Source organism: Pieris napi, chromosome 19 (genome assembly GCF_905475465.1).
Source record: "Pieris napi chromosome 19, ilPieNapi1.2, whole genome shotgun sequence".
NCBI lineage: Eukaryota > Metazoa > Arthropoda > Insecta > Lepidoptera > Pieridae > Pieris > Pieris napi.
Window position 1 is genome coordinate 10,908,457 of NC_062252.1, and position 15,354 is coordinate 10,923,810.

The 15,354-nt window shown below is 33.9% G+C and overlaps 1 protein-coding gene across 1 annotated transcript; it reads right to left on the reverse strand.

Moving 5' to 3' along the window:
* Positions 1-650: 650 nt before the first annotated feature.
* LOC125059294 (odorant receptor Or2-like) lies at positions 651-9,764 on the reverse strand. The gene is made up of 5 exons (XM_047663664.1): positions 8,980-9,764; positions 3,421-3,517; positions 3,227-3,331; positions 1,422-1,577; positions 651-738 (listed from the first exon to the last, which is right to left on the reverse strand). Exons 1-5 carry the CDS (start codon positions 9,762-9,764, stop codon positions 697-699), a joined length of 1,185 nt encoding a protein of 394 aa, XP_047519620.1. The 3' UTR covers positions 651-696.
* Positions 9,765-15,354: the final 5,590 nt, after the last annotated feature.

Below are 15,354 nucleotides of genomic sequence, written 5' to 3' on the forward strand. Positions count from 1 at the left end.
TTAATCTGCCAAAAGGCTTGCAAGTACGTTGTCGACTTTGAAGCTGTACGCTACTTTCTTGAAGCTCCACATTGGGGTTGTGGGCAAAAACTGCCTTAAAAACGCTCTGTGTGTGGAGGAATATTATGCCTCGACGTACGATGGTGAACAGCAGTATGTATTAATCTAAAAATCTCCTCTGAATACTCTCCATGGTGACTGCAGTAGAAGATGCAGGGACTCCAAATCTCTGCGCAACGCCAAGGGATCTCGGAAAGTGACTGTGATGATTCAAATCCCCCTTCGTTAAATAATAATAACAGACATGTAAAAATTTATTAATATAAAGCCGGGGTTCCTCCTCAGATCTTCTTCATCTACCTACTCTAGACTGCTACTGCCCTATCAGACCATTACATTATACTTTTTACCTCTTCAAGGCTACACGGCTCTTGTCTACTTCTTAAAGGTTCAAATATAAATTCAAAACAGAAATTATTTAACAATCGGCTTGGTTATAGTGAATTCAGTACAAAAACTATTTAATAACATTTTATTAGAAAGTATTTCAAAGGTTATATAACCAGTGAAAATTACTAAGAGAACAGATTACAAAGAAAATAATTAGTTCTCCAACTACTTAGAATTACATTAATAGTTGGTGTTTTGTGACTCAAAGGTAAGGAATGATGATAATGAAGTGAAGTAAACTTGTGTTTAATTCAGCAATGTGTAGTAGCTGTAAGCCCCTTTCAAGATCTGAAATAAGATAGGATTAAGATTTCAATTAAATATTTAAAGTTGTTTGAGTCCTAATTAGGGGTTTGCTTGCTTAGTAAGCGAGATGAAATCTCTAAACACGATGCATGTTAACAGTAAAAGCTTATTGAGAGAGACTAGATGCTTCTAGAGTTCAAGTTCAAACCTGGGTAGGGCCATTGCTGGAATAAGCACGTGTTACCCTTCAAAGCTGTGATTAGAATTCAGGTCTCGTAGAAGACACTAAAGTGTGTTTATATTTTATTTATATAGTAAAATAAATAACCTCTTACTCATAAAAAATAAAATAGTTTAATTTTAACGAATCAACTTTATTTTTGGAGGCAAACGGGCAGGAGGCTCACCTGATGTGAAGTGATACCGCCGCCCATGGACACACATTGATAGAAGGCTCGGGAGTGCGTTGCCGGCCTTTCATGAATTGGTTTGCTCTTTTCTTGAAGGACCCTAAGTCTAATTGGTTCGGAAATAATTCAGTAGGCAACCTACATAGAACAGACAAAAAGATACGATATAGTACATAATACTACACAATTAAATAAAACTTCTATAAAGCGAATTTTGTACATTAGTTCTTAATTTAAGAAGCGTCTGCGAGAGATTTAAATTCGTTTAAAGAAATTTTCCTCAAATGATATTATATTATAATTTATTAAACTTACATTGATAAACGTTGCAACACTAAGATTGTTAAAAGGCCCCGCAGTGAAAACTATAGTATTATTCAACTGGTCTACTAGCATACTGATATCTTTCTGTTCAGACTTTGGCCGTGACCACCACTCGCTTTCATAAGGACCGATCATTAGGTCTTTACTCTAAAAAAAATATTATAATTATTCTAGCGGACCCGACAGACGTTGTCCTGCATGATCAAGCGATTAGGATATTAAACAAAGTATGACAATACTGCAGCGCCATCTTCCGGGCTGATTTGTGAATCTAAAACATTCAGGGCTCCACATAAACGCATCCAAAATTGATTCAAATCGGTCCAGCCGTTTTACAGGAGTTCAGTGATATACAAACGTACAGTAGAATTATATATATATATATAAAGATTTAATAAAATCAATCATTTCACGGTGTCATGTGCAGCTGTTATTTATGCTGACAAACATCACACAATAAAACGAGGACATTCCAACACTCATGTAATATGTAATAAAAAACATGTGTAATAAAATCAGGCGCAGCGCTTACCAGATCCATGCAACTTCGTCACAATCAAGCCCACGATATCGCGGCACTCAAATTCCGAGGAGACGATTTGCTCCGAAGAAGTCGCATGGGTCCGCCAAACGTCAATGCAATGTAAATTCATATGTTTCATGTCATCAACAGTAACTATGCAAAAAACCTAGTTTTGTATCGCGCAGCCCGAACATACAACGACCAATATTTAAGCCTTGATTTGTTTAAGCTATCGCGGAATATGGTAAAAGGAGTATTAAGAATATCTACAGCGCATCATAACCACTCCCCACATACGCACCTTCACGTACATACCCTCTTTTACACCATCTCTCAACACAGCTAAATTAGGTATTTCTTAGTGAAATTTTTTGAATCATTTTTATTGTTTTTTCCCTTTTGTAAATGTTTGAACCTTTTTGTAAATATTATGTATTGCATCTTTGGCTATATTTTTAGTGTAACTGTTTCTTTTAATATATAATTTTGGTTAGCTGTAGGATTACGAAATAAATAAAAAGCAATTTTGAATACAACAACGCGAAGGTAAGAACATAATAGTAATAAGAATGCGAGGTTGATAAAATGACTCGGCGAAAGGTATGTCTCCATGGAGATGCTGAAAATGTCCACCGAGACATTTTTCATCACATCTATGCTAATATAATAAAAAAGGGTGAGTGTACTTATGTACGCGCGTAAGAAGTTATACTTCTTTGGCATTATTAAAAATAGTTTTTGATTGCATGCAAATAATTAATTACAATTAAATAATCAAAGACTGGAAAAGGCGTAATTTTAGTCAATAAAGTTCAGTTTACATTTGAAAAATTAAATAAATAAATATTTATTATTATTCTCTTACATTAAGTGTAACACTTCTATATTCATAAATTCTATTATTATTTGAATGTTGTTTTTAAATTATGTCAAATGCCGTAGCATCTTGCGTGGGCAACTTCATTCTGTTAATTTTGTGTCACGGTGCGCGCGCATCGTTAAATATCACTCTCATTAATTTTTCATAACGCGTCTAAAGAAGTATAACTTCAAAAAACATTTATTTTATTTTGAGTACAATTTCTAGTTAAGTTTTTAATGCAAGAGCCGGCTGAAATCTACTAAACACATACAACAAATAAACATAATTTTACTAGAAACATATATATTACTATAAACTGATTAGGTGAAAGATATATGTGTTGTGATATGTGTAATTGTGCATTTTTATTACACAATAATTATGTATTATAAAAAGTAAAATATTACTAACCGCATAATAAACATCGTTGCTATGCCAACAAAACATAAACAGTTGCGCAATTCCAAATAGCAAATACTCTGCGATCAAAAACTGTTGCATTGGGTTTGATTCTGCCTAAAAAAACATATTGTGTAATAATCGAAAATACACGAAACACAAAAGTTGTAGGTAGAAAAATATTACGGGTAAGATAGTAAACTTACCGAAATTTGGTAAGCTGTTGCACATAGCATCACTGAACATACAATCATGTATAGTAACATTATTGGCGACAGACAAGAGTTGAAGAGCCGAGCATTCCTGAAAAAAAAACGACTAGTTATTCAAACCTGCGTGAGAATATTAACCAATGGGGTATCTTAGAACGAAACAAAACATTCGTAGTGCAACGTGTGTTATGTTTCGGTTTCATTAGATTCTTGAATCAAAATTTTAAAGCAGCACAGGTGTTGGTAAATATAACGTTGCCCTCGAATACATTAGAAGACTATGGGTATCAGAAGTGTGACAATGAAAAGAAACCGCAAATTTTGCATTAAATCGGTTTGTGTACTTTTAATAATAATCACTACCTGATTACTATTACTATAGACCATCCAATATTAGGTATATATAGGTAGGTAGGTATAGGTATATATATATATATTATAGGTATTTTGTAAATATAGTAATATTGCCAAAAATAATAGACCAAGTTTTCAGATCTATAACTAATTTAATAAGATAAAATGAATATATATCAAACATATATATAGCAGTCCAGGTTATAATTTGTGCGTTAAGAGTTTTGCTAATGACACATTTCACTATTCACACATTTATATTACATGTATGAAATTACCCTAAAAATAACGACGATGAATGTAAATCTGTAAATTTCCTTCAAGAAAAAAGCGTACTTAACCTTAAAAGGCCGACAACGTACTCGCGAGCGTTCTGACATTGAGAGTGTCCATGGACGGTATCACTTTACATCAGGTAAGCCTCCTGTCCGTTTGCAATGTTTTATATTAAAATAAGATTACCCATTTTCCTTTAATCAAGAATGATTAAAGAAACAGATGCAGAAATGTCAGCCCACCTAGAGCGAGTGTTTATGGCGCTGTGAGGACCAAGCACTCACGCCATGGATTAGTATGCATTATACATACATAATAATATGGATCGCGAATTTATAACGAAAAATCATGACGCAAAACCTCTCGACTCAAAGTACCCCAAAGTATGACGTTACTGAAATAAACGCAAAACATTGAACAACCGTCTCAAGGATTAGCTATTTACAATTTTCCATCTCAAAGCTTCTTTTGTTAAAAACTCGAATTACATAAGAGTAATATCTTGAAGATTTGTAACTAAGCCGTATTTGTAGAAGGCTTTTAAGGAATTAGCCGGGAAGTAAAAACAGGGATAAAGGCCCACGATCAAAGTGGGGTTTTGCCGAATTATCCGATTATTGGATTCTTTTTAGGGTACAGTAGATAAATATTATACAATACATAAATATTAAAAAAACGTGTGGCTTTCGGGGACTGCCGCGGTCAAGCTATTGCATAATTTTTTTTTTCAACTTATGCAATTATAATTATTTATTTATGCAGTATTTTTTTTTTCTTTGATAAATTAATTCAATCTACCACTCTATTACTCTCACTCTAACGCGCAACGGCTGCACCGATCTCGTCAGAGAGATGTGAATACGCAGAATGCGTTCTGTCCCGCTCTAACGCGCAAGGTTTTTTTTCGTTACGGAATTTCTGTATTCGGTCTCCACGCTCGAGGCCCGGGATAGAAGCTATGCAATAGCCTAAAAATCTAACAAAACTGAATACCTATTGCATGTTGAATATTTTTATTAATTTATAAAAGCTTACCAACGCTTGGCACACTGATACATTGGTACAAGAAAAATAAAATACAATTCTAAATGTGACAAACAAGGCAAACATAACACCGATAAAATTAAAAAAATTAAAACAATTAAATTATAAAAAAATTAACGAAAATCGATTTCGAAGTGTGATTTCAACTATGGAATTCCAGAGCTCGTTCTTCAGAATGCTGAATTTGAATATTGGTGAGTTTTGGCCAACACGCGTTCTTCTGAAAAGAGGGATAAATGATATGATAGAATACCTACCCATCTTGAGGGTGCTTCAATGGTGTTGTGAAGTGTTAGAGTTCACAGATTTCTAAGAAGTGTTCATCATGATCAGCGCGGACGATAGTAAGCTTCATATTACGGTTTCGGTCTGTTTTATTAATTGATTTTCTTAATAAAGTAGTAACCAGAGTTTAGTACCCGGCGCGTCGGTGGATCTGTCTGGACAGCTGGATTATGAAAATACGATTCTCCTTCCACACGATTGCATTAAATTCGTTATCTTGCTAGCGTGATCGAAATTGCTAAGCGTACTGCTCCATCCACGGGCATTACACACCCCTATCAATGTTGCCATTATACCAAATTTCAAACTGCTTGAATTGTCAATTATTGGATTCTTTAGATTTGGAACTATGCTTAGTTTGGTTTTTGTTTCATTTATCGGCGAGATATGACATAGGAGTACGTTAATAAATGTGGTGAGCTACAAGGAACTATATTGGGTACATTATTATGTAACGCTTATCTATAGGACTTTAATATTGAAACACCGGAAAATTTGTTGTTGTTTTTAAGATGACCTGGAAATATTCCATGTCAAACTGAATCTTGAGCTAAAGCGTCTTAGTTATTTTTTGATAATTAAAATACGGAACCCACTTCGCTAATTAAACTCATAGGTCCATCCTTACCTTTCGTAAATTTATTGTATCAATAGATACCTTGTATTAACGAGAGGAAGACAGTGAATATTCTTTTGGACGTAATTGTGCCTTTTGTCAACAAATGAGATTAAGCAGCTTAGTTAGGTGGCGACATACTTAATTGCCTATATTTAATTGAACCAATCATTGTGAAATCCTTTTGGGAAAATATTTAAGTTAGGGTTGAACATGCACAGATGGACTTTAAAGACATGGAATGGACCAAGGCGAAGACGAAGAAAAAAGAGGTTAGGAAGAAAGAGGATTGAAGATATAGAAGCGTTAGCAGGAACCGAATGGTTCTCCTATAGCCATGGATTCAGAAATTCGGAAAAAGCTACAGCAGGCTTTTACTCGTGAAGGGTTCCGATCAATGGCACTGAAGGAAGTTAGGATATTGAGTAACAAGAACAATAATTTTGTTTGTCAAACAGTTCAATCTGTATATTGTTAACATTTATTAATATAGTAAAGAAACGGGCTTTATTATTATTATTTGGGTTCGAAAGTGAACTTAATCGAAATTTTATGGTCTAATCTATAATTAACAATTTTAAAGCATTAAACCATTACAATATTTAAAAATTTGAACAAGCTCCCTATAGGCAATAGATCCATTTAGAAGCGATATAGACTATTCTTAATCGTAGAAGTAATCGTAAAAGATTAACACACGGCGCAATGAAACTGAGATTTATATTATTATATAATAATTATTTCTGCTAAAACCGGATGTATATATATCGTAAAACTTAAAACAAAATATCTTTATTTTTTTATAATTTCAAACCACAACTTGCATTTCAAACATATTATAATAATCATCTATTTTCAGACTTGAACAAATAAAAAACATTATAATGATATATATATTTCGTAGACTTGTAATGGTTTTTATATCGCCAATTTCAATTTTATTATTAATCACCTCAACTATTATTTCATGAATTATCCGTCCTGTTAACTATTTGTACAGTAAAGCGAAGTATATATAAAATTATCAGTCTAATCTTTCCCATTGTTCCTGAATCTTTTGTTCCTTTATCGCTACGACTGACAATTGTGTATTTTTTTCGTCTAATTCAGTTGAATCAGGGCTCGAAATGGATTCTTGATTGTGTATTAACCACCGAACCGTTCTTTGTGGTACACTAAAACGATTAGTCAAAAATTTTTCAAGTACGTAGTACAATCGCCCAGAAAGTGTTTACCCAGATCAAAGTCTTAAGCGTCACGTTTCACGAGGCCATAAACCGAACCAGAAGATTTATCACTCAAATGTACATTTCAACAGATATTGTCGAAGTTAAATTGAGTTTTCGCACGACTTCCAATTTCGTACATATGCTTCTGTGTATAATCTAAAACGAGTCTTATTTCACGGTATTACAGTTGCATTTTCAACAGAGAGAGGGCGCAATATTTTCAAGAATGCGCAAAGTAAACCTAGGATAATTGACATTTCATTAATTTTGTTATTGTTTCTTTCAAAGGCTTGGAGCTTGGGAAGTAATTATCATTAAGGGTTCAATAGGGACTGACACTAAATTAAATTACGCTTCTTGTATGGACCTCAAAGGGTCTTCACACTCCTCGATAGATGGTTAATTGTTATTTACTGTTTCTCTGTGTAGAGTTCAAATTTAAATTTAGGCAAGTTTGTGAGTTAAAGAAACCCACAGATGCGACTTAATCGAATTCACATTGAAAACAAGTGTCCTAAATTGGAATTGGAATTGAAGTTATGATTTTTGTAAAAAAGCTTTCATTTAATGGTTCACGAGAAAGATATCTTTTAAGTCAATAATTCAGTAAATTTTCCTTTTTCAAAGTCTGCTAATTATGTTATTCAAGTAAGAGATGATATAAAATAAGCTAAAGCGTGCAAATATTCTTATGTACCTCGTAATTTTGTGTGTAGCTTTTGTGTTCATTACCTCTCAAAGCAAACCTTTAGAAACGACATTTATAATGAATTGATAAAAATAATAATAATTTATATACAATTACAGACCGTGCAAGGTTTGCGCTGTGGAGTCTAAGGAAGCCGGTCATTGGTTGAATGCTTATCCTTCGCCAAACACTGGCACCCTTTTGGACCCTGAATCGAAAGGAATCCCTGAAGGAAAGAGTCTTTCCTCCAACTTTGATTTTGTTCCCTTTGGGATAGAGACTCTTGGATCGTTCAAGTGCACAGGCACCAATTAAAGATTTAAGTTGGCGCCTGGTAGATAGTACCGGAGACCCCAGAGCTGGTGCTTTCCTCGCTCAACGAATAAGTATCGCTATTGCGATAATATGCTACAGCGAGGAAATGCTGCCAGCGTTAAAACACCGCCACAGGGACCACATTCTTTAAATTTGTTTTAATTTTCTTATTATTAATTTTTAATTATTTTTAGTATTGCTGTTTACTATGTAGGTTAAGAAAATTGTACATAATGGATATTTGATTGTTACGTTTAAGTTTTAATAAACGATGTATTCTATTTATATTACAAAAAATACAATAAATCAGTGGCGCTACAAAATTAGGCGCTTTCTTCTTTTTAGGTCTGGGCTTTAGAATTATGTATCTGTTTCATGATCATTTGTCAATCTAATAGGCAAATAGGTGCTCAGCCTCCTGTGCTTGACACAGGCCGTCGGCTTTTTGGGTCTAAGGCAAGCTGGTTTCTTCACGATATTTTCCTTCACTGTTCTAGCGAATGTTAAATGCGCACATAGAATAAAACTCCATTGGTGCACAGCCAGGGATTGAACCTTGGCAACACTGCTCGTCACTATATTTAAATACATTTAGAAATGTTCTTTTTAATAAATGATAATGTGATAATTCAATATATACGTGATTGACAAGAGTAATGGACTTTTAATTAATAGTTATTTATTGGGACAAGGTCTAGGATATACTGTTTATATAGTTATATTAAAAAAATGTTTTTAGTACTCACGCCATTAAATCAACGTGACGTTGATGACAATTCTTCAATCTCTCTTTTGCTTCTTTGTGATTCACTTGTTCTCCTTTCCCAAAAATATCCGCACAGTCCATCCTTAGCATTTCCAATTCCGCTTTGAAAAATACCATTATTACTATTGCATTTGTGTCAAATGATGTTATCCATCCCCCTCCATATATAGCTCCGTAGCTTTGATAGAAAGAGGCGGCTATATGTCCGTATATTGTGTTCTTATTAAACGGCACCCAAGAACTTACAACTTCTATGTAAGATTCTGTGCCATTCTTCACATTCTCTCTATAAGATGGCGATGATATGAATTTTATCAAGGGCTGTCCCATCACAATAACAACAGTTGTATACATTAAAAACCAGTACAGATATGTAATTTTCCGACAGTACTTTGTGTAATTATTGATAAGAGCTTTTTTGTTATCGCTCTTTCTTTGAGCTAAATCGGATTTAGTCACATATTCAATAATGCCCTTCCAATGTTTCTGCCATGCTAAGAACGTAGTTATTTTAGCAACACTAACGGTCGCTAAAAACGTTATTTTAACATTATTTAACAGTAAATTTATATCGTTTTTAACAAACCAAATATCAATATATTCGGTAGCGGTAAAGACCGTTACTAACAAATGCATTGTTAGATAAAAGATTTTCCTATAAACATTCTCGGGTAATAATAAGCCCCAAAATGTCAGAGCCTTGAAATTTGGTCCAAGCAACGGCCTTTCTGGATTTTCCAGCTTTTTAAGCAGATTTCTTAACATTTTGTTTGCGTAATGTTTGTCGAACATCGTGTTATAAAGGTGATAACTAATTAATAATTTTGTAACTAGGGTGGGAAATGTATCGATATTTCTTTGTTTGTTACACATAAAATTACCTGTGAAGACGAGTTTGCCATTTAATTTGTTTATGTTCTTCAATTATTATTGTTTTTCTTAGTAACATAATCTTCACAGTGGTAATACTAAGTTTTTGAGTAAAATAATATTATTTTTGTTTGCAGAAAATGTAATTGGGACTTAAATTGGGACTGGGTTTTATATTGATACAAGGTTAACCAGGCTAAGAGGTTAAGAGGGTTGATGATCTTCATCTAGGCTGCACAGCATTGCATACATTATATGTGCATAAAGAAACCGATATGACTTCGATCTAGAAATTAATGGTGCAAAAAAAAGGATAACCAGATAAAGATACATTTGGAGATACAGTTCACCTTCCTTCTTCCACATTGGTGACCCCCAATCTTCGGAGGGGAGTACTGTAGCTACATCTATAATCACTGCGTTAACCTCATACCCTGAAACGCGGGGACGATTTTATTCCGGCCGGTGGGGATAAATAGAACTTCTCGTTAGACTGGTCGAAGATCTGTTTAGGTTGGAGTAACAGTACACCTTCTGTCCTCCACCAGTTTAGTAACATTTCTTAAGGACAAAGTATTTTTTTAAACCAACTAGATAATTGAGGTGGAAATACAATACGATTTCGTTTTATTTTATTTTTTTTTACTTGGGGAAATGCATGCGAATTCGCGGCGCGACTGATTAGTAGGAAGGATTATTTGGGACTCGCAATTGTGCTCGACTAAAACCCCAAGGCACAACAGCAGAGCCTTATCCGCTACCCGACATGCGATACGGTGGTTGCGTCCGCCTCTCCACGCCCATTGTTAGTTTCTAAAGATACTTGACACAGCAAGTATCCTTCACAGACCACGATTATGTTTTATTTATTTATTAAAAAAAAAAACAAATACGTCTATACAATAAAAAAAGTTACTTATAAAACATAAAATAAACACATTGAATGTATCCACAAAAAGTTTCACTAATAGAAAATATGATACAGAGAAAAGCAAAACAAAACAAAACACAAAAGCACAAAATTTATAAATCCGGCAAACATACCAGTAGCTATAATAAAGAAGAAAAATACAAGGATTAGAACATTAACAGTTGTTTTAAATTATTTATAATCTATGTACTCATGACATATCACACGTCATTATCATACATGAAACGACATTCGGATCCCATGAACTTCATAATCAAGTCGTTAAGTATTATCTCGGATATACGACCTTAGTAATATAATCCCATAAGTCTAGATCTTCGCATTGTGACCTACATAGCAAAGCATTATTACGTACAGACAAATAGTTCGTGCTCACTTTAATGTGATAACTTTGTAGGACACTTAGGCCGTGATGTAAGCCTCGAGAATAATTTCAATTTGCTTTAATAGTGTGAACTTGTGTGTGAAGTAATAAAAACATATGTTGATATCAAAAGTAGGCTTTATACAGGATGGTATTTACATGAAGTTAGTAACCATGTAAAGAATGTATTCTCTGAATATGTGCCTTATAGACTACATAAAGATAACTTCGAAATATGTATATTGTCAAGCAAAAAAGCGCATATTTATTAAAATGTTTCATCATCGGACGTCAGGGCAGAATGCGAAATTCCACCCGTATCACCCCGACTTCCGTCGTGCCACACCTGAGCGTTTTTAAGGCAGTTTGAACCATCTCCGAACTGAAGAATTTCCGAACCAATTCGACTTAGGGGCCTTCACGCAAAAAGTATTCCAATTCTCTTAAAAGGCCGGCAAAGCACATGCGAGCCGTCTGGCAATGTAAGTGTCTATGGTATCACTTAACATCAGGTGAGCGTCCTGCCCGTTTGCCCCTGTTAAATAAAAAAATATATTTACAATAATAAAACAGTCATTGTGTGTTGCGTTCTTTTACGCCGCGGACTATGCTTTTACAAGCATATGAATATGAATCACTTTCGAATGCGCATCGTACGTGCTAACGAATCATTTCCTGGTGATCCTTTAAAAGTATGCTATGTAATTGATTTTGGTTTATTAATTGATCAGCCTTCAATGTCAACGTAGGTCTAAGATGTGTCTGTTTCCTTATAAAGTGTGCCACCGAACAAGGAAGTGTTATTTACGCTCCTACAGAGATCAATTGGTCCACCGCCTAAATTCCTTACTATATAAAATAAATATTTAACGATTGGATATATTGTATCTGCAGTTATACGTAAAACAAACTTTAGCATTATCAACTTAGGTTTACTCATTACAGGAACAAAAATAATATTCACGTCTTACGGTATCGCATTCTCTATTGAATATTATCGACAGTCGATATCTTTTGTTGTTCAATCCCTAGAAACAACAGCGTTAATTAACTTAGGTGTTGTTTGATATCGTTGATTCAACAAGAAAATTGCGGGCAAAGATTAATAAGTAGAAACGTCTTGTTTGTCATAATAATAAAAATATTTTCTAAGCAAATTGATGGAAGTTGGATGCGAAATCAACATATAACAAAGAGAATAATGGATGTATTAGAATTTATTTTTTATATAAAACTTTTATAAATTAATTAAAATTAAAGCCCTTATTAGCCAAGACGAAATCTGTTTAGTTCAAATCTCGGCTGTATAAATGGATTTTCTAAGTGCTCAATTTAACTTTGATGCTGTCCATACGCTAATAGAATTTTTGAAGTGAAAACTTCTTTAGCGGCGTTTTACACTTTTTTTGGAATGGGTAAGAAATGTTAAACTCGCGTCAGGACACGTGACCTGATCGAAAATTCGTAAGACGGATGGAGAGTAGACAGCTGGCGCGTCGTAGTTAATGTAATATAAATTGTCATGTTTGTGTACGATAGCGCAATAAATAAATATTGTATTCTACCACATAAATGATAGTAGTTTTATACTAATAATTAAAGCAATTCGTGCAAAATTATTCCCTATCCATTCCAAAATATAAAAATTCACAACGTTAATATTCAAGTTTTCACTTCTGCCGGCACTCCCGGAGTGCAACCGAAAGTTTATAGAACAGGGTTCAAACGGGCAGGAGGCTCACCTGATGTCACCTGATGATGCGCATGGACAATCTCAATACCAGAGGGCTCACGAGTGCGTTACCAGCCTTTTAAGAATTGGTACGCTCTTTTCTTGAAGGACCCTTAGTAGGTTTAGAATTAGAGAGAAAACATTCAAAGAAATGGTTTTATTATGTATTCTGTAATTAATAATCTTTGATACTTCTTTATACGCCAACCCATCATTAGCAGGTGATTTCTTTCGACAGAATAATATTGCAGTTATAAATAATTATTATGTTATTATGGTGTAGACGATACATAATGATGGCTTTACACAACTATTTAATATTAGTTGTTTTAGAGAACATGCACACGATTTTTATGTATGGAACGTAACTTTAATTATATAAACGCAATTTTCAGCTAATGCGTTTTTATTTTAATTATTAAAATAGCTGCGATTAATTTCAAAGACTTTATCTACTCTTACAGACTGTTTGTAGAAATAATGAAACATTAACAATCGTTTTGGTGACCTGAAAACTGCTTAAAGGAATCAATGAGAGGGATTTAGAAGTGATTAATGAGAAACATAAAAAAACAAAACAACAAATGAACAAATGAAGGCTTTTTAATCTCAATTTCGCGGAAGCAATGTGCCTTATCAATAGGTGCCACTTTTGGCTACTTGTAATTTCATTTGGCCACTCCAATTAGGCAATTCCTTTACGTTGTTCCAGAATACTGGAAACTGAAGCAATTATAAATTCGTAAGATTTTTTTATTTATTTTAAATAAATCGATAAAGAATAAGTATCGCAATACAGCGAAGAAATGCTGCCAGCGTTAAATGTACACTGCCAAGCTTTTTAAATTTGTTTTATTTATCCATTTTCAATTACTATCATTACTATGTAGATTAAGAATATTGTAAATACTGTATATTTGTATGTCCGAAATATTTTTTTTTTTTTAAATATAAATTAGTTGTTGTAAATTAAAAAAAGATACGTAATAACAATTCAGTTAATATACCTCTACATTAACTTCAAAACGTACTAGCAACAAAACATTGCAAATGCATACAACGAGTTTTCATTATTATGTTAGAAAATATCTGCTAATATTTGGCGTTGCTTCATAAAAAAACTGGATTTTATTAAGTTAAGGTTTGCATTTATTAAACGGAATTTTCTATACATTACAGCCTTAATCGTGAAGAAAATAATAATTTATATATACACAACTGCAGAAGCAGTATTGGGGGCGAGCTGAGGTCGTAGGTTCGATCCCCGGCTGTGCACCAATGGACTTTCTTTTTATGTTCGCATTTAACATTCGCTCAAACGGTGAAAGAAAACATCGCGAGGAAACCGACATGTCTTAGACCCATAAAGTCTACGGCGTGTGTCAGGCACTGGGAGCTGATCACCTATTAGATTCAAAAATGATCAATAAACAGATTTAGACATCTGAGGCCCAGACCTAAAGAGCGCCTCTGATTTTTTTATCTATTCACAACTGAATGTGATTTAAATAGAACAATCCAAAACTTTAAAATAAAACTGTCAACCCTTTTTCTGACATCTCAATTTCTCTAGAATCATAATATTTTACTAGGACCCTCGCAAACCTAATTTAGAATGATTGAGTAACCCAACGCGATCTAGAATTTCTATATTAATCAACTAGTCTAGCCATTTTGGTCCTTCATTTCGAAATAAAGGAAAATTATTTCCCTCTATTAATTCTAGCCTCTCTTGCGCTGAATATTATTATTATTAACACTAGATTTGCCATAGATTTATTATGAATAGCGCAATCGTCAACGACTCATTCCGAAGATCTAGACTTACTAGTTTAGAAGGAGTTTCAGCGCGTGACTCTTTTCCAAGCCCCGGCTGTGTTTCAATGGACTTTTCTAGTCCTCATTTAATCGCTTGCACGGTAAAAGAAATCATCGTAATGATAGTGGTATGCCTTAGACCCAAAAAGTTGACGTGTGTCTGTCCCAAAAGGCTGACTCACTAATTGTAAAAAATAAATGATCCCAAAACATATACAGAAATCTAAGGGTTGTGGTGCTACTGGTTTGATTTGTCTTCGTAGAGGTTTCTACGAAGATTCTTACGATCATTGCATTAGAATAAGAATAAAAAAAGCACTTTAATTAAAGCCACTTTAATTCGATACTGTTAAATACATAAATGGTTTAGTTTTGTTATTATACTCTTAGTCTACGTTAGTTATTGTTATGTCCGATTCTTTGTATTCTGCATTATGGATCCCGTTTGGGATCCCCCTCCTCCTGGACTTTCCATTAGTATCTTTTCTTTGCTTCCTCCATCCAATTCTCCACAGAAACCTTCTATAATTCGTCAGACCATCGCTTTTGTGGTCTTCCCACTTTTGATCATTGCATTAGAATATTGAAACTCAGACAAAAAATCGGAAAAGAATAACTTTATAGATATAAGCTGTATATG